The following is a 20,697-nucleotide window of genomic DNA, read 5'->3' as shown; positions in this document are numbered from 1 at the left end:
TGAAGTGATTAAGTGAACTCTAACTAGGATGACTTAAGGGATTTCACTTAGTCTACGTAGGGGTATGGGACTCTACCTATACATTGCACTAGTTGGCCATGAGGAAAGTCTTAGGAGGATGTTCTTATGCACTTATGAAGTGAATGATATGCATATGTTGACTTTATATGTTGATCATACTAGAAGATGTTGGTTTCATGTATGAACATGTTATTGGTCTATTATTGATAAACTATAATGATGACTACTCTTAATGCTATGGTATGTGATGTTAGGACTACTTGTGATCCTTTATTTGGTTTACTTGGTTGAGTAAGGTTATGGGGTTTTACTTGGTCATTGCACTTGTAGAATTGATGGGGGTTGTAAGTAAGGTTCTTGCATATGTTGTTATGACATAAACTCTTACATGATTTGCTTATATAACATGATGTTGGAGTTGTGTTGGCTATGGTTCTAGTATGCTATTAATCATGTTGGCTTGGTTATACTTGATGATGTTGGTCTTGTATTGAATATGCTAATGACTTAAGGATTACATGGTTATTGTCTCTTATGTGTTCTTGATTGTGCGTAAGGCTTTTCAGAGTAACTTGGCATGGTTTTATCAAATGTCCCTTTTTAGCATGATTCCTATGTTGTGTGTGCATATGTTTCCACACTTGGTACAAGTGGTGTACTGACCCTTATTTCTCCCTTTTCCCCAATATTTTAGGTTCCAGTCGTTGAAGGGTTCGTGACCACCTTGCAAGGAAGGCTTGGAACATTTCTCTAAGTGTTGGGTATGTCCTCAAGTTTGGAGGTTGATGTATTTCTCTCACTCTACCTACGTTACATTGCTATAGTCTAAAGACAATCATTTCACTCTTGTTGTTTCAAGATATTGTTGCAATCCCTAAGTGGCATTGATACATTTGTGTAAGGGCTATGCCCATATTGTTTTACTCCATTTAGATGGTTTAATATGAGACATCCCTATTAAGACTATATTGCCTATTTATGTATATGTGACATAAAATTAGAAGACTAAGTAAACTTCTTATTGTAAGGAGTCTAAGTAAATTCCCTATATATGTATTATGTGTATGCGAGAGGTCTATGTAAACCCCAATGTAGAAATATATGAAAAGTTTTAATTTTCCCGCACTTTTAACCTATGAAATGTATTGATGAATGCTAAGATGGCTAGTCTTAGTACTCTCTGAGGATGACAACAGTTACGTTTAGGGGGTACTTCCTGGATGTGATAATTTATTATGGGTAACAATAAGCCTTAAGTCAGTTTTGAAAAATCAATTCACGCTTAGGACTTGGGATAAAAGAGAAGAAAAGAATGAGAAGGGAGAAAGATCAAGGCTTCGCCAATAACACCTAGGTATTTCAAGTGGAATTTATCGAGGTGATCCTTATCAAGATATGGAGCTCTTTCGTGTTGGATTGATTCATCTGCACATCAATCCTTTTGAATTCAGAATTTTTAGAATTGATTACATGATTAAAAGTGAATTCTTGATAAATCTTGTTAAATCCTTATTTAGTTCAGTTGATTTCATGTCCACTGATGTTTATTAGTAGTTTTCGATGTTGTTTTGAGTTAGATCTGATGAGTATTGAAGGTATTGATGATCCTAGGGGTTTAGAGAGGAAACCATGGAGGTTTAGGAGATTTAGGATCAGAAAATGAGTTCAAAAATTCGTCAGACACACCTGGGCAAAACCAAGTGTTTCGTCCTTGTATCGCACCAAAAGAAGGCTTCAGTCAACTAGGGACTAGCATGGTGCACCACCACTACGCCAGAACCCAGGCTTAGTTAGCTGAGGCTGGTGCGGCGCGCCACCTATGCGGATTGGCGTTTTTTACCCAGTTTTCATAGTTTAGTCTTTTTAAGTCCTTCTAAGGTACATTAATACCCTCCAATGATTCTAATTACTTCAAATGATTTCTAAACACCTAGAAATCACTACAAAGTGCAAATCATAACCTTGAATCCATTATCCAATTCAAGTAAAGTTAAGATCAAAGTGAAAGAAGTTTAGAGTCAAGTCTAAAGTTGAGAAATAACTCAAAGTAAATTATTAAAGGTTTTCAAAGAGTTGTTATTAAAAGTTCTTTAACTTTTTTCAAGGCTCAAGTTTCAAGTCAGAGTAAGAGTAAAAGTTGAAGTCTTTCCTTCAAAAAGTATAAGGGAACTAAGTATTTCCTAACGGAGTTAAGGTCAAGAGTTTCCAGTTAAGCAAAGAGTAAAGAGTTGAGTTCATTTATCAAAACTTATAAGGTAACTAAGTAATCCTTAAGATTTATAAATGTTTTTCCACATTTTTTTAGCAAGAAAAAACAAGCTAGACTTCCAACAAAGCCTTTGGCTAGTTTTAGGAAAAAGATAACTATGATTTCCAAGAGAGCTTTTTTTAAAGCTAAGTTTGAGAAATTACCTCAAACCAGAGAAGAAGTTGTTTTTAAAACATATGAGCTAAGTATTTTGGTAGTAGATTGAGCATCGATATAGGGACGTGAGTTCATATTAACTCAAGCTCCCATAAATCATGTAGCTAACATGCACAGAAGAAGGGTCATACTTTTTAGATGATTCCTTAATGCCTTTTAGCATTGACTAATGGATCCACTTAGTAGTTCAGGTTCTATAGTGATGACAAGATATAGGACGGTCCTCTTTCAACGTGAGGTACGGCGTTGTACCATCGCTTAGGCTCATAGTGATGGTTGTCTCTTAGAGAATCTCTCACAGAAATTATACTACTTTCATATATAAGTAAAGTTGAGTTTACTTTTACATTTTCCTAAACGATCTAAGTTGTTTTACTGTTTCACAAAGCTTTATATATATCGGACGTGTTTTATTACTTTATATTAAGTCCATTAATTTCATGAGTTGAGCAGAGCCAAGGTAAGTTTTTCTTACTCCTTTCAAGCTTAAAGTTGTTGTTTAGCACTCCAACTCGCATACTCGTACATTCAATGTACTGATACCAGTTGGCCTGCATCGTCTTATGATGAAGACGCAAGTAATCATTATCAGCATCCAGCGCCTCGTTAATCCAGTTTGGGCATCCAGAGTTAGTGGTGAGCCTCTTTCCATTCGGAGGACTCTTTTGTTGCTTTCAGTCTTTACATTTATAGAATGTTGATGGGTTTGTCCCAATATTCATATTAGTATTATAGAGACTTCATAGACCAGATAATTAGTCAGATAATTTATTTTGAGTCTCTATTTATTTACAGATAGTTTATCATGAGACTTAAGTGTCATTTTGGCCAAGTTATTTTACTTTAAGTAATTATTTGAGATTGTTTCGTTCTTATAATGATCTAAGTTTTCCGTTGAGATAAGTAAGTCAGGTCAAGGTTTCTCTCAAGGACATCAATGGTCATTGAGTGTCGGCCACGTCCAGGGGGTAGGCTCGTGACATGACAGTTCTAGAAGCTATTGCCATCAGAGGGTGGTTGAAAGTCTATGTGGACATATAATTCACACCTCACAGAATAAAGATAGGTTCTCTAACTATGACGAATATTCTAAATGGTATTTGTATTGGAGGTCAAATTCATAAATAGACTAAGGGAAGGAATGGTTGTAATGGTTCAACTTGTCATGAGAAAAGGAAATACCTTGACATATTTTTTTGATAACCTAGTTTTTTATTTTGCTAGTAACTTTCAGCTAAACAACTTTCAAGAAATCTGATCTACTGAGAAAAAAAAGTCATTAGCTTAGATAAGAAGCACACATCAAATTTGAGAGTCAAGCAAGTTAACAGTCGATCAAGAGAAATAAGCTAATCATATACAAGCATAAACACAAGAAACAATCCATAGAGAATACAAAATTCAAAGCAAAGACGGTAAAAATTCTACACATTCATAAGAAGATAAGATATTATGAATTCCAATGTCTATTACCTAAAGTTATTTCATGTTTGGTTGATTGGGAGCATTGCATCTGGTGAGAGCTTGAGGTGTTTGTGGTAGTTCCACGCCAAAATAAATGGACATGCTTTGCAATATTAACATTTGCTAATTAGTTTTTCTTCTGTCTATGAGTGGCGATATGTATTTCGACAAAATTTTCCATATTATTGTTATATATGTACTAGTCTCACTAAACACCTCGTCAAATGAAATTAAAAAAATAATATAATATTAAGGAGAGAGAAAAAGTATTTTTAAGAGAGTAAAATAGATGATTGAGTTGGAGTTGATAGTCTGTAAAAATAGAAAATTTTATATTTGAAGAGTAAAATAGAGTGTTGGATTGGAGATGCCCTTATTCCTTGAAACCCTACTTTAAAATAATTGTATACCAAAACTACATTATTACTTTAACAGAAAATCTACATGGTAATACTCAATCCCGTATTTCACACATATTTAGACATTGTATTCGACTAATTTTTTTCTTCTCTCACATATACTATTCATATTCTCTCCCACACAATAACTCCGCCAATTTAACACGATTTACTTTTAATTTCTTCAATTTCGAATAAAAGATTTTCCTTAGATGAGATACTAGTAACAATCTATCCCACAAAATAAATTTAAAATAAAATATAATAACTTATATTTATCCTCATTGGCTTAATTTACTTTATATTTATTGGGTTGTGGATTGAAGTATCAAAGTTAGTTTATTATTGAGGTATATCAACTATGTCATGAACAATTCAAATTCTGATACGACATTGCGAGATCGAAGCACAATGAACAATTATACAAATTATGTAATTGATGGTATCACGATACCTTTTCTATATATTAAATAATGATAGGTCTAACCTATCGGTGGCCCCATGAAGTTGGCACGATGTCTCACATAGACACCTTAACTGAACAATGTTCATTTTAGACACCTTAGGTATAATGTGTGTGTATACACTCGCGAATGATGTGTAAAGTGTTGATTAGATCACGACACTTGTATTTTATGTCAAAAGTAATTTTTAAATAATTAATGTAGAATTAAAATAAAAATGGACTAATAAATTAATGACATGTAATGTTTTTTCCCCATATAGTTACAAAATAAATTTTAAATTACCCCCACAACTCCAAATGGCCTACTCAAAATCCTCATCCCATCGTCTTCTCCAAATCCGTTAACCCCATTCCCAAACATGATCGCCTTCGGCAACCACCCCCACACTTTCTCCTCCAAATATTCTATCTTTTTTTGCAAAACGCTGTGCAACCAGTTATTTTTTCTCCAAATAAATCTTTGGCGCAAACAATTTAATGAACGGGTTTATTAAATTCTTAATCTTTTTTTTTAAAAAAAATCATCATTTTTGTTGAAACCTTCATTTACAATGGATGAGAATCAGCTTGAGTAAAATGGTGGGTGAAAATGGAGAAGACGATGAAAAAAATAATTGAAAAGTAACTAAATAACCACATCACGCACCTATCAATGAGTCTATCACACTCATTATTCATGTAAGCAAAAAGTGTCAAAATGACACTATGAGATTCTACCTGAAGTGTCTAAAATGAATCGCGCAGTTAAAGTGTCTAATTGGAATATTGTGTTAACCTTAGGAGGTCACCAATGAGTTATGCCTTAATTAAAATACGAAAAAGGGCCAAAAATATCCTTGAACTATTTGAAAAAGTCTAAAAATACCCCTCATCTATCTATTGGGCTAAAAATATCCTTCCATCTATCTTTTTGGTTCATCTCTACCCTTAAAACTAACAACCACTTTTTTAAAAATAATAATAGTAATTATTATTATTATTATTATTATTATTATTATTATTTGTTACATGTCATTTACTTATTGGATAAATTAAATCTCAACCCATTTAACTTTTTCCTACCCACCCATTGCAGTGACCATGACACAAACACAATTAGAAGACCCATTAAAAATAATTTTATTGAATTTTTCTCCCCTAATCCAAGCTTCTTTCTTCTTCCCTCTTTTCTTATTCAATTCAAAATATTCAAGATGATATTCAATCAATTGATTTAAAATGATTATTTGTGAACTCAGCTCCTTAGGACTTCAAAATATTAATTAAATATTACATGAGTACAAAATTGACATCAAAATTTTTAAAGTAAAATCAGTTCGGAATTTAGATGAAACAAGAGAAAAATTTTCCACTAGAGATCAACTTTAGAGTTAAGACAAAAAAGATTGTTACCAAATTCACTAGCTCTTGAAGAATTTGATCAACGTTAGAGTTTATGTTTGATTTTACTATATTAGGGTTTGTTAGAGTTTATGTTTAATTTTACTATATTAGGGTTTGATGATAAGTGTAAAAATAATTCCTTTTAGTTATTAGCTTGCTTACTTGTATGCATTTTGTGTAATGTGGATGGCTAATCTATCATCTATGAAATCTATCACCTTTTGTTAATTCATGAGAATTTGAGTTTGCATAATTTCTAGAATTTCCTCTGTTACTGTTTCTTAATTTGTTAGTTTCTTTAATGGTAGTCTCGAATGTTCCCAAATTTTCTCTTCAACAACTGATTTATTTTTTAATGGGTCTTCTAATTGGGTTTGGGTCATGTTCACTATAATGGGCGGAGATGAGAAAATTAAATGGGTTAAAATTCAACTTCTTTTCGTTACTAAATAAGAAAAAGAGTAGATCATATAATCATCACACCTTTCAAATATTTTTTTTTGTTTCAATAAGTAATAGTGTCTAAGATTTAAAATATTTTTAGGAACATGTTATAGCAGGTAATAAAACTATGTAGAAAAACTTTTTTTGATAGTCATGTGAACTACTCATGTTTCTATAGGATCCTTTAGTTTTTGACGATATCTAACAGAAGGATAAAAATTGTTAAACTTTTAAATACTTGGATGATGTTTTCTGTTAAAAATGATACTTTAAGAATATAGTTTAATTTTAGAATATAGTTTAAGGATGTTTTTAGCCAAAAACTCGTCTTTGTATGGAAGCGAAAATACGAATAGAATAGATGAGACAAAAAAAATTAGTGAGACATAATTTCTAATTATGGGTGAAATAGGAAATTAGGTATAATCAAGTTTCCTTAAATATGTATGTATGATGAAGACCAACGGGCCGAACTTCTCCGAAAAATATTTGGGCCCCGAGGAAACAATGGCCCATGCTACTAACTTAACTCACCTTGTTCGCTGTTTACTCTTTCATTTGGATTTAACACAGGAACGCCATAGCTAGCCTTTGTGTTTTCCTCAATCCCTAAAACCCTAACCACACACCATTTTTTGTTTTCCGGTTGAATTAGCTCAGAATGGTTTGGTTTCAGTGTGAAGATTGTGGAGACAATTTGAAGAAACCCAAATTGGCAAACCACTTTCGAATGTGTTCTGCTTTTAAGGTGCCTTTTTTTTTCCATAGATTGATTCTGAATGCAATTACGAATTCAAGTTAACTTATTGTTCTTTTTTTTGTGTGTTTTCTTAAGCTATCTTGCATTGATTGTGGAGAGACTTTTAGTCGTCAAACTGTGGAAACTCACACCCAATGCATCTCTGAAGCGGTAATATTCTCTGCCTCTTTTATGTTCCAAAGCTTATTGTGCCCTACCCAAATTCTTATACTTTATTACTAACTTTTGTACATGGAGTATTTGCAAATATACATTTCCTTTTGACAGTTATTTTTCTCTTAACTAGCTTGTAGAATAGGAGTATTACGTAGCAGTAAGTTCTATATCCAGTGTTATCAAGTATCACTGATGTCGTGCTCCATAGGCCATACCTATCTTTCTAAACTAATAGCTGAGTGCTTAATCAACAAAATGATCGCCGTCATTCTCGCTTGTTGCAAATTCTTTAGAGAGTTGGTTACTAAATGTTTCATGCATGATTTCATCTACATGTGTTTTAAATATTGCAGAAAATACTTTCCTATTTCCCATTTATGAAATTATTTCCAGTGTTAGTTACCGAAAATTTATTCTCTTTCTCAGTAATGAAATCATTTTCCAGTGTTTGGTTAAGGGAAATAAGTTGCTTTGATTGATTGAAAGGGGAAAGATGACATGCCTGCAAATTTATTCTGTTCCAAATATCACAACTCGTGTTTGGTATGATGGAAAATGTTTTCTATGGAGAATAATTTCCTAGAAGATGTTTTCTTGTTTCCGGCTTAGTTTCTAGTGTTTGGTAAGCATACAAGAAAATACTATCCGAAGAGCATTTATATCTTGTCTAGTAAAACACTATAGAGGCAGGTATTAAATGGGATGGGAAGTGGGGATTCGGAGATGGATGGTCAAGGAAGTGGGAGTTGGAGGGATTGGATGAGTGGAGAGGAGACAATAAACTTGGAACGACACTTATGCAACTTGTTTTGATGTTTTCTTTACTTCCATTAACAAAGTCATTTCCTCCAAAAAGAACTATAGACTATCTGATGAACAACTTTGTCATAGTGAAAGTAGCTGATGATGAATATATATAGAGTAAGATTTCACCTCCTTTCTCTTGATGGAATATATCAATACCTGAGCTCCAGCCTTGCTTGCGTTCTTCACCGGCGCTTGCCAGATGTATCATTCATCCCGCTCCCCACAAAGCGGTAAAGGGTCTTCATGTGCACTGTAATTTTACGGGAATGAATCACATATGATGGTTTAAGGAACTTATTTTCCTACGGAAAATGACAAAATGTTTGGACAAAACATAGGACAAATGAAAAATGTTTTCATCCATACCAAACACACCTTTAGGTCTCATTTGTTTCATTAAGGTTAAGGCGTATGAATCTGAATGCACATCTGTCTCTAGATCTGAACATTGAATGATTTAGACTAATTCTTTTTCAACATAGAATGTGCATAATTTATTTATTTTTAAACATAATCATATAATTATAATAAAAAATTATATTTTATAAATATCTAAATTTAATAAAATAAAATCATTATTTGAAATAAAAAAATAAACGTTTATGTTCTCTAATGATTGGGATGGTCTATTGTGGTGATGATGATCGGTATTGTAATATGACTGCTATGAGAAAATCAAGAACCCATTAACTTAGGCTCATAAAATTTAGGCAACAAAAATTGTTCTCTTAGTGAAATGATCAATTGACAAAAGTAGACCAATTACAATTGCAACACAATGGAAACTTAGAAGAAAGAGGATGAAGTAAACATTAAATATTATACATCAGTAGATTGAAGAAATGCTTTATTGCTGTCGCTGCTGAAAAGATATCTCTGGGAATACTCAAAGCAAAAAACTTGTCACATGTCTTCTATTTTAACCATTGATCTTTTATCAAAGCATATTTAAAAAAAAAAAGAGGCTGCTGGATTTTGTAACTTCAAAATCCAGAATGTAACATACTTGCTGATGGTAGAATATCTCACTCTTCATTTCTCTCTATTTTCTCATAGAAATCTGTGTGCTTTAATTCCTATTTGTTTCTATTTGTTTGGCTTAACTTGTGGCATCTTGTTGGTCTTTTTAAACTCCAATTTCATAAATGAAAACTATCATTAAATGCATAATAAAGATGGAGAATTAGATTCGATAATACCCAAATGTGATTTGATATGCTAGTTAAAAAGAAAATTATTGAATTGATTGAAGTTGAAAGGGACGAGGAAGAACAGAGTTGCTTTGATAAAGGAAAAAAAGGAAACAGTGCGTGAGTTTGAGTGAGAGAGAAACAAAAGTGTGGTGTGTTTGTTCGATTGGTGTTTTGATATATACAGATTTGTATTTTCTTCAGGAGAAATATGGTCCAAAGGGCCAAGGAAAAGCTTCAAATGGAGCTCCTGTCAAGCCCAGCAGTGATGCTAAGCAAAAGCCTGATGTAGACATCAATGTTGGATTGTCAGACCGTCCACCTTGGTTTTGTAGGTCTGGTGAAGCTTTTTATCTTTCTCTTGTTGATTACGCTTTTATAAGAATTGAAGAAAAAGGTTATGGATATTGCTTGACATGAAATGACAATTTTGTTGAAACAGATCAGATCATCCTTGTCCAATTTAATGTTTTTATTGCACTGATGCTTGCATTAATCTTGGTTTATAATCACTGACTCCAAGTTAGAATGATATTTTGCCTCTTATCCCCTTATCTATCTGAAACTTTATAACTACTTAAATAAGTGCTTCTCTTTCCTACCTAATTACTTTATTCCTTTTTTCCCTCCTTTTTTCTTACTGGCTTGTATAGTTGTATTATTGGGTTGCGAGACTTGTTTCTTATGCTTCATTTGTTAATTTTCTTTTCTAATGTTTTTCTTCCTTCCCCTTTTTCTGAGATTTATATTCATCCTTGTTTGATCTCAAATGTTTGTATCTGCAGTTTGTGTAATACCAATGCAACTAGCAAGCAGACTCTACTTCTCCATGCTGATGGTAAGAAACATAGAGCGAAGGCACGGGCTTTCCATGCTGCTAAGCAGCCTAAGCAGACTGAACCAGCTGATGGTGGTGTGGATGTCTTAAATGATAATAATCAAAAGAGCGAGATTCCTGAGAACAAAGCAGGTGAGGGATTGAAGGAGCAAAACTCAAAAGAAGCAGAAAATGATAATTTTCTTTCAAATAAGAAAAGGAAAGACAGGGAATCTGAAAATGGTGGTGACAAACTTTCTGCTGAATTAGATATTGGTGAAGTGATCCAGGTCGAAAAAGAACAGGAAACAAAACACAAGAAGAAAGCCAAAAATGAAACAGTGAAGCAAGATAAAGCTGTCGTGGATGGGTCTAACAGAAACGACAGCAAGAAGAAGATAAAGTGGAAGAAAGTGATCACATTAGCTTTGAAATCTGTATGTGTTCTCTCCATTTCATCACTAATTTGCAACTTCTCTTTCATATACATATTCCAACTTTTTTTTCAAACATCTTCATGAACATTTCTTCCTCTTTGATTCAAGAGTCTTTATGTATCACATCTTAGAGGCTATTTTATGTATTGTCTGGTATCTCTCTTACTCTCTTGTTGCATTTGGGCCAGAATTCCGATGGAGTTCTGAAGTTGAAGAAGCTTAAAAAGATCGTTCTGAAGTCTGTGAATGTGTCTGGCATGGTAGAAGACGAAAGCCAAGTCAGTGACACAATTGAGCATAAGGTCAGCTAATCCTATCCAACCTCATCAGTGTTTATTTCTTTCAATCCTTTGGCTAAACATGTATGGTGCTAATGTGTGATTCTTTATTACTGTTCCGTGCAGATAAATTCAAGTTCTAAATTTGTTGTTGATGGCAAATATGTACGATTGGCAACCAAAAGTTCCTGAAAATTCTTTCAATTCAGATGTTATAAATTTTACAACCAATGATTTAGGCAATCTATTGAGGAAAAAGAAAACAATCTAGAGCCAAAGCTATAAAACAAGCTTCATTTATACCATCAACCTCTACGTCAATTTGAAGGAGTCTGTTCCGGAATTTTGTTTGTGCTAGATTATAGATATTAGTTTCTGTAAGAAAATTGTCATGGCTTTTATTTTATTTTGTTGGTTTATCAGCAAATTTGTGTGTTCTTTTTTATGAAGAGCGTCAACCTCTACGTCAATTTGAAGGAGTCTGTTCCGAAATTTTGTTTGTGCTAGATTATAGATATTAGTTTCTGTAAGAAAATTGTCATGGCTTTTATTTTATTTTGTTGGTTTATCAGCAAATTTGTGTGTTCTTTTTTATGAAGAGCGTCAAGTTCTTATTATCTTCACTCTCATATCTCAACATGTTTGCTGAAGATTTTGGGGAATTAGAAGTGTTTATTTAAAAAAAAAACTACTTGCTAGCTGAAACTGTTTTCTGCAGCAGAAGAGCAACTTGGAAAGAAAATTTCACCTTAGAAACCTAAGCGTTTAGAATTTTCAGGACGAAAATACCTTCACCAAACTTTGTTTGATCCCAACCTTTATTATCTGAGTTTTTTTTCACCTTTTAATGAAATGAGATCACTAATGGACATCCTAGAAGGTGATATCTTTGACCAGCCCATATGGACTGGCAATACTGATGGCTCTTTTAGTTGTATGTCTGTTTGGCAAATTATTAAACAAAGGAAAAAGGCATAAAAATTTCCCCTCCAATTTGTCTTTGAAAAGTAGTTATACACTTAAATTATCATAGTGACTTATTACATACATATACTACTCAAAAATGATTTTTCTTACCCTTATAATTGATGTGGCAATAAAAATAAAAATAGACACATCAGTTTGAAATCAAAGTAAAAAAGAAGAAGTTCGAATCTCCTTTTTTGAAATTAAATTAAAAAAATAATTTTAGAATCTTCTTTTCCAACCCCAGCCCCCATACTTCTTCTTCATACCCCGTCCATTGTTCTCTTCTTCTTCATTCTTTATTTTCATCGCATTTCTTTATTTATTTATCACATACTTAAGCATAATTCTTTTGTATTCAAAATTAGATTACTTCTCATAGATTTGTTAGTGAATAATTGTATTTTTTTCTAGAAAAGTTTTCATTAATTGTTTCTATCTTCTTTTTTTTTGAAATTATTTTTTTGATGGTATTAAAGAAATTTGATTTTTGATCAATTTTTTGAGTTTGGTGGTGATGGGAGACGAATGACAAAAATTATAAGTGGTAATTGAAGGTGGTGAAGAAAAGTTGATATTAATAATGGCGGTGGTGATATTTGTTGTTGGGTGATAAAGAAGAAGAATAAAGTGATATAGTGATGGCAAAGAACAAAATCAATAGTGAAGGTAGCTAGATATGAATTTTTCGATGAAATGAGTTAGATTTAGTGCTGGAGAGAATATAATTATTAAAGATATAAACTAATTAAGTAAGAATTAGTTACGGTAAAATATATTTAAGAAAAGAAAAAAAATTATAATATATGACATGGTATAAGAGTGGGAATGATTTGAATAATAGATCACCTTAATAATTGGAATGTATGTTTTTTCCTTAAGAAAAAGTAAAATTTGGCACAAAGTGAATAGACTATAGAGAGGAGGGTGATGGAGCTTAGTAGCTTGGGAACTCCAATATCTATCTCTCAGGTGATTGATTGATTATATGTTGGGAAAATTGAAAAAAGATTGTGCAGCTTTTAGTGGCACATTTTGGTCCTCTTCTTCCCCCATTACATAGAAAGTAAGCCATCGATCCAGGTAACATTACCACCTAGATATGGAGGTGAACTTTTTGTCAGGAAATTGTTTATTTCAAGATCCAACAGATGTTGTTAATACACAAATTCACTTTACAGCAGAGAGATATAAAAACCCTTTATGTTTACAAGGCCTTCTCTATTTCACATAAAAGCATATCTAATATTATTAGTACACCACTTTTAAAATGAAAAAAACACGAGGATTTCCAACAATAAATCTGGATGGAACACATAATGACCATGTATATAGTTCTGTATAAGAATCTTTTTTTTTTCATTCGTCACAACATTTACAATTGGAGAGTTTGGAGGCATTTGACTTGACTACAGAACAAGTAACATTGATCATATTAGTATGAAACTTTGCATCGCAGAAGCTACAAGAAGAGAGTTGCTGCTATAATAAGCAAGACAACAGAAAACACCATTGCCTGCACAAGAGAGTAAATTCTAAACATTGTTAATTAACGCATGAACACGATATCAAGAGAAGCAAAAGATATTGAAGGGTCAATGAAAAGAAGAAAGGTAGAGAAATCCAATCTCAAGCATTTACTTTTTCCATCTTTTTGATTGATCCATTATTTTAATTTGTTAAATGCTTAGCAAAGGAGAAATGAATCAACTTACAGCAATAGCAGATGCAGCAAGCCCAGCACGTTCTCTAGGATCCTTACGGTAGTAGTTTCCGAAATAAAGTATCGTGGCATAATACCACATCAACGGGCATAGAAATCCCAGAAGAAATCTAGTAATAATAATAAACAATCAGATTTTTCAGAAGAGGAGAGAGAGAGAGAGTAACTGAGACTTATAATAATAGCACTTACGAAAACCATCCGATTCCGCAACCAAAGCAAGGAAGAGGTTTATCATAGAACCCTGTTTGAAGGTCCTCTACATCTCTAATCAAGGTATACTTTCCCTTCTCACGGTCTTCTGCATCACCAGCTTGCCCTATTATCATGGTGTATCCAATTCAGAACTTTGGTTTGCTTCAGTTATTTTAATCTTTTCTGTCTCAGTGTAGACAGATGATTGGTAGATAGAATCAAATTCAGAGGAACATATGTCTTCAGATTTACATAGATACCAGGGAACTGAACATAAAGTTTAGAAAAGATCCTTACCCCCAACAACCCAAACAAAAGGAAAGAAAACTTAAATAGGTAAAAGCAGGTAACGGAATAGTTTTTCTTATGAAACATGTATCAAAATATTTTGCCTATAAGGCCTCGAATAAGTAACTGAATGAAAGTAAAACTTGTGACATGAAAAGATAAAGATATATTTCAATGTATTTCAATCCTATAGCAATGCTGCATTTATTTGCTGAGGAGTGTGAGAAAACAACATTGATAACTTTTTGTTGTTCTAATTCAGAAGCTACGATAGATAAGACAAAGGTAGGGAACCTCCATAGATAGAAGTTTGTGAAGAAAATGATCCTAACAGCATTCTACTTCTTTTCCTGATCTATATAGGCCACACATCATAGAAATGAGCATTTCAATCTGTGCGCTAAATGCAAATGCACTTCTTGGATTTAGGCACAAATACAAGTTATAGACATGGGAATATCTTCCTAGGATAATCCAAAAGCATGATGGAAAAGCATGTCCACCAAGCGCTGTCCAGGTTGTGATCAGAACAAAGACGGCCAAAATAGTCGTGGTATCCCAGAAATAAAGAAAACGGCTAGTTTTGGATCAAAACAAAGTTGACCCATCAGCTAGAAGGGGCACTCCAAAGGACTTTTTCAGTTAGAAATTGCTTCGTTGTGATGCAATCTGACACCAACAGGGTTATATGACCTTGGAAAAAGATTTGGTTCAATAGTGCTCCTTTGAAGGTCTCTTGCCTTTCTTGGAATTTGGCTAGGGATGCTTGACTCACTCGAATAAACAATCAAAAGAGGGGATTTCAACTTTGCAGCAAATGCCCATTGTGTGAAGAACGACCTAAAGAAGTGGGCCACCTTTTTTTGTACTGCCGGGTCACAAGTCAATTATGGGGCATGTCTTTGACAATACTTGGCATGTGTTGGATCATGCCTAGCTCAATAACAGAGCTTCCACAGTACTGGAACAGAAGGGCATATGCAAGAATTCTCAAGAGACTTGGAACACTATACTTCAGGCCATGGTAGTTGGTGAATGGTCTGACTTGAAAGAAATAGCAGAATATTCTAAGGCAATAGGAGAAACATTCACCGCCTCAAAGATGGATTTATATTTTTCTTGCTTTTTGGTGCAAACTGTTCATTGTACGAGATGTTCATGCAATGCTACACACTAGAGAATTTGCACGGTTTGTAATTACGCCTGATGCACTTGCTTAGTTCAAGCTTTTATAAAATTTCTAGTTACTTATAAATTTAAGAAAAGGCTACCTTTCGACACTGAATAATATCGAGCTGATGGCCTCAAAAGGTCAAGATGTTTTTCAGAGGCTGATTTCACAAGTTCAACGGTATTTCTTCCCTCTCCAGCTTCAAGAATAGCCCCTGTTATACCCAATGTCCAATTAATCATGGCTACAAAAATTCCTTCATCTAAAATTCAGTATGAGTAATAAATCCTACAATTATAAATGAAGGGTAAACACATTTTTCCTGAAAAAATATGCATATTCTAAACCAAGTAATATACATATCCTAGAAGAGTTCATTATGTAAAACTTCAAACAACTGTCCAAAGTGATAATTATAAGCATTTCATCATGCAGTAACAACTTTTTGACTAACTTGAACTCAACATTTAAAGATACCTACAAGAAATATAATGGAATAAGACATGAAAGTAGAAATTTTTCATGAGCTACATGAAGAATACATCATCAACAAACAAATATATACCATAATCAATGTGATCCCAGAAAACCCTGTCGGAATTTGAAAAATGAGATAGCAAATTAGGTTAGGTAGACTAAACGCTTACCCTTGTCCATGTGTAGTTCTTAGCTGATAGCTTCTACCTTTAAGTATTTTGAGTTATCCCCTCTGCTTGACCTTCAGATAACCTACTTTGCATGATCAAATAAAGGATTTCAACCTTACTAATTTACCATGTGATAAGCAATAACTCATTGAGTAATGCCAGCAAAGTTGGAAAATAATTGATTAAGGAGGAATAAGTTGTATCTAGTAGCATTGTTAAGCATAATCGTGTCAATACCATTTAAAGCATAGTGAATCCAGAGGGTAGTGAGAGGGTTCAGCAAAAATTACATGGCATATCTAAGGTACTTTTTTAAAACTTTATGTATATATATAAAATTTGAACCCCTAAACAAAAGATTAGAGGTTGGCTTTAGAGACCAAAATTCTCTTGAGGTTCTAAATTCATTCATAAGTAGTACATCTTTATTTTTCAAACTCCATTAGTGAAAGTTTAATTCTTGGATTCGCCACTGATCGAAAAGTCCATTTTTCATGTAGCAACCAATTCATCGCAGTTAAACAGATAACTAAACAACAACAATCATAACATAAAAATGAAAAAGTAATTTCTGAACCAAGAAATGAAGAATTCACATGCCTTGATTGGTCTCTAAATTATTTCAAGTATGTTCCGCCCACAATTTCGTATCAGTTTAAGTAAAACCAAAAATTATTTAAACAGTCCAATAAAAACTTTGTTTACTCAAAGTGGACAAAGAAGTTGAAATAGCCGGAAGGCGGAGGTAGGTGGGAGTTCGTGGGTTCAAACAAATCCACTAGCTTTTTAATAGGCGTATATTGTATTAAAAAATTAAATAAATATATGTATATTAACTTGTGAACCCCAAACAAGATTGATTCGAACTCGTAACTTTGCTCTGCCTCTAGAATTAGCAGCAGATGAGGATTAATGGCTAAATATTTTTGCTTATTTTTCATAGATGTATATTTAATAAAAACAGATTAAACAAAGCTAAAAGCTTAAGAAACATCAACTACCGTCTACCTACCGTCCACCAGAAGAAACAGAAGAATTAGCCCAACAAAAGAGAAATTCCGATCGGAGAAAGGAATAAAGATCCAAACTAGAAAATTCAACACAAGAAAACTATAACATATTTTCCTATTTCTTGTTATCAATTTGTATACTAATCCAGAGAAGAAAAACAAGAATCTGATTTGTAAAAAGAGAACACAAAAATGTTTTAAGAAAAACTTACAAATGAATTGCTTCTGCTTCTGCTTAAGCTTAAGCTTTGAGATTTTAGAATTTTCAAGTATTTCTAAAGTAAGCGGTCGAGCAAGACAAAAGAGTAGTGTGTTTGGTTATTCATCAAAATGACTTCCTACTATTCATATTCATGATTGTGACATATACTCTTTAAAAATAAGAGAAAAGGGAAAAATTATTTGCATAATACGTTTAAATAAGTAATTATTAATTTTAGTTATATTTTTTAGTTATTATTATTTTTAATAATTTCAATATTAAATCTATAATAAATAAAAAAATGAATTATATGTAATATATCTATATTAATTATGTTTTAAAATATATTATATTTATTTGATAAGAAATTGACACATTGATTATAAGTGAATTGAATCATGTAATAAATGTAATATATATTAATTAAACTTGTATTATATATAAATAATAATTTTTTTGATCATATGTATTAAAATTGATCAAATGAAAATTTCTACGCAATAAATGATAAATATTTTTTTTGATGTTCTATACATAGGTAAGTTTCCATATTAGTTAATCTAATATAGAATAGTATTCTTAAATTTGTAGTTTAATACGCTCTTAACCATTTGTATAGACTATATATAAATAAATTAATAAAACATTTAGGAGTGGGGGAGGGTAAGTTAAGAACAATAATTCTGATTGGTGAAGGGATAGCATATTCCATACGCCGACTCCTACGTCTGCGCCTTCCTTCCTCCCGCATTAAACTAATCTCACCACTTGTCCTTGTCAACGTCTCCTTTCATTGCTATTAATGACGTGGCAATGAATTATTGAGTCGAGGTCTTGTATGTTCATTTTAATATCCATACATTTTTCAAAAGTTAATTTGTTTCATTTTTTAACTTAAATTAAGTAATATTAATTTAATATTTTTTAAATATATATATATATATATATTAAAAAATTATACAACAAGTATTGTAAATGACAAATATTTTGCGTATAAATATGATGAAAATATATATCATAAAATGTTAGCTAAATTTTTATCGTTTAATTCTACAAAAGGAAATCATGCAGGTATCTACACCTTTACGTTCTATTTTACTCTTCAAATATAAATTTCTCTATTTTTTCAGACAATCAACTTCAACTCAATTCTCTATTTTACTTTCTAAGAAACAATTTTTTTTCTTTCTCCTTACTAGTATATTATTATTATTATTATTATTTCTATTCCAGTCTTATCTTCTTATTTCATAATATAATTATTTTGTTTCTTTTTCTCATATAATTACTTTACATAACTTTCACGTGATATAATATTTTATTTTTTCAATTTTTTTATGTAATATTAAAATAAATTTATTGTTAAATATCTAAATTACATAAATTGCAAGAAAATATTATATATTATATATAAATTAATGAACAAATTCAAATAAAAGTGAACTATAATTACATAATCATTACATAAACATTTAATTTGTAAAATTGTTACTTTGCTCGCATAGATGCTCTATTAATACATTACGGAGGTCAAAATGAGCATTTTGTCCTTAATTTTTTTTTTATGTCTAGCTAAAATTTGTTTAAAGTGGAGATTTTCATCTACCTCCATTTTTGTCATTAGAGTTGGAGGCTTTACAACATCTTGAATTTGTGCATTAATATCACCTTCATCCTCAATTATAATGTTGTGCAGTATAATACATGTAGTCATTATATCATGTGACACTTTATTTCTCCAAAAAAGTGACGGTCTTGCAAAAATTGCAAAACTCCGAATGCACGTTCAACATCTCTTTGGCATGATCTTGTTTCATCGCGAATTAATTATTATGTTATGTATTGTATTTTATCTTGTATTTTAATTATTATGTTATGTATTGTATGTTATCTTGTATTTAAATTATCATATTATGAGTTGTATTTTTAAATTAATTTTTTCATCTTATCATTTTAATTTTGTGTACTCCTTCCGTTCAAAAAGAATGACCTAGTTTGACTTAGAACAGAGTTTAAGAAAGGAAAGAAGACTTTTTGATCTTGTGGTTCTAAATTAATGTTATGTCAAATGTACCAAAATGACCTTTAATCTTGTGGTCTTAAACATGTCACGTGAAAAGCTAAAGTGTTGCCAAAAAAGGAAAGGAGTCATTCTTTTTAAAACAAACTAAAAAGGAAATATGGTTATTCTTTTTAAAACGGAAGGAGTATTATTCATAGTGAAAAATAATAATAAAATCAAATTATATTGTCGACGAAAATTAGAAAAAATTAAAATACTATTAACTCGGGATGAAAGTAGTATAAAATAATATATTACATTTAAAAAGAAGTATGAATATAAGATATTTAATTAATGATATTATATGTAAAATAATATGTTAATTAGAAAGTAATTAAAATAATAATAAAATATTTAAAAATGAAATAGAGAATGTAAATAGTATTTCATCAAATTTGAAGAACTACTATTCACCTCTCTATAAATGTAGTATAGAGAGTAATATAAAGAGGGGCTGGAGAGAGAATTATCTATTTTACTCTCCAAATAGAAAATGTAGAGTAAAATAGAGGAGGTTGGAGATGGTTTGACAATTAAAAGTAGACGGACGAAGTATAATATACAATAATTTCAAGAATAAAATGTAGAATTAATTTATTATGTTTTTGGTTGGACGTACTAGGCAATCTTGAGATTATTTATGAAAAAACTACAAAATATGGCAAACATTAATATACATTTAAAATAAATAGCTACAATTTACTTTTTTTATGTTATATGTATATAATTACACAATAAATAGCAAAGTAATTATATATATAAATAATTAGAAAAATTATTAATATTAAATAGGAAAGTTATTATTATACACCTAATTTTGTATGTTTAGGTATATTTTATGTGATTGGTTCCCCATGTTTACTCTCACTTATACTTTCTCTTTCATCAATTTTTCTATATTACAAAATTATGTATTTTTCTCCCAAATTTCTTTCAATTGAAGATCTTTTCGATGATTTTAGAAAGAATTTTTGTAATTTGAAATCATCAGATATCACTTAATTGATTTTCTCTTCGTTTTTATGAAGATCATATTTGTGTGTGTATGTGTGTGTGTGTGTGTGTGTGTGTGTATATATATATGTTGCATCTATTTTTATAGGCTTTCGATTGACTCGTTTCTACATTACAATGACTACAGTTGTAAAAAAAAGTAGTACAAGAAGAACACGAATAAACAGAGATTGAGGTTTGTTTGATGTCAAATTTGTATATAGTATAATAGTTATATACACAGATACTTGTATTCTAAATTTTTTTTTGGATCACTTGTATTCTAATATTAACACAAATTGAAATGGTGTTATCTTAATACAAGTATTTGGATACATAAGTAATCTATCGAATTTGAAAGGTTAATTAGGTAAACAAGTAATTGGATACATTA

The 20,697-nt window shown here is 31.6% G+C and overlaps 2 protein-coding genes across 12 annotated transcripts; one reads left to right on the top strand and one right to left on the bottom strand.

Moving 5' to 3' along the window:
* The first annotated feature begins 7,066 nt into the window (after positions 1 to 7,066).
* LOC101260741 (UBP1-associated proteins 1C) lies at positions 7,067 to 11,622 on the top strand. Its single transcript, XM_004243685.5, has 6 exons — positions 7,067 to 7,349; positions 7,437 to 7,511; positions 9,719 to 9,849; positions 10,300 to 10,768; positions 10,957 to 11,070; positions 11,173 to 11,622. The coding sequence occupies exons 1-6, from the start codon at positions 7,263 to 7,265 to the stop codon at positions 11,236 to 11,238; spliced, it is 942 nt and encodes a 313-aa protein (XP_004243733.1). The 5' UTR covers positions 7,067 to 7,262; the 3' UTR covers positions 11,239 to 11,622.
* A 1,504-nt stretch (positions 11,623 to 13,126) lies between these two features.
* On the bottom strand, positions 13,127 to 17,418 carry LOC101261044 (uncharacterized). Of its 11 annotated transcripts, none has more exons than XM_004243686.5 (6): positions 17,259 to 17,418; positions 16,037 to 16,118; positions 15,490 to 15,603; positions 13,928 to 14,054; positions 13,728 to 13,845; positions 13,127 to 13,528 (listed from the first exon to the last, which is right to left on the bottom strand). In XM_004243686.5, exons 2-6 carry the CDS (start codon positions 16,044 to 16,046, stop codon positions 13,475 to 13,477), a joined length of 423 nt encoding a protein of 140 aa, XP_004243734.1. In that variant the 5' UTR covers positions 16,047 to 16,118; positions 17,259 to 17,418; the 3' UTR covers positions 13,127 to 13,474. The 11 variants fall into 11 exon arrangements, with proteins under 11 accessions (XP_004243734.1, XP_010324029.1, XP_010324027.1 ...); XM_010325727.4 differs by having other exon boundaries at positions 16,037 to 16,121; positions 17,259 to 17,405; XM_010325725.4 differs by having other exon boundaries at positions 13,127 to 13,547; positions 16,037 to 16,121; positions 17,259 to 17,398.
* Positions 17,419 to 20,697: the final 3,279 nt, after the last annotated feature.

The sequence above is a fragment of the Solanum lycopersicum genome, chromosome 7, assembly GCF_036512215.1.
Source record: "Solanum lycopersicum chromosome 7, SLM_r2.1".
Lineage (NCBI taxonomy): Eukaryota > Viridiplantae > Streptophyta > Magnoliopsida > Solanales > Solanaceae > Solanum > Solanum lycopersicum.
Note: the sequence above shows the minus strand (reverse complement) of the source record. Positions and strands in the feature narration are given on the sequence as shown.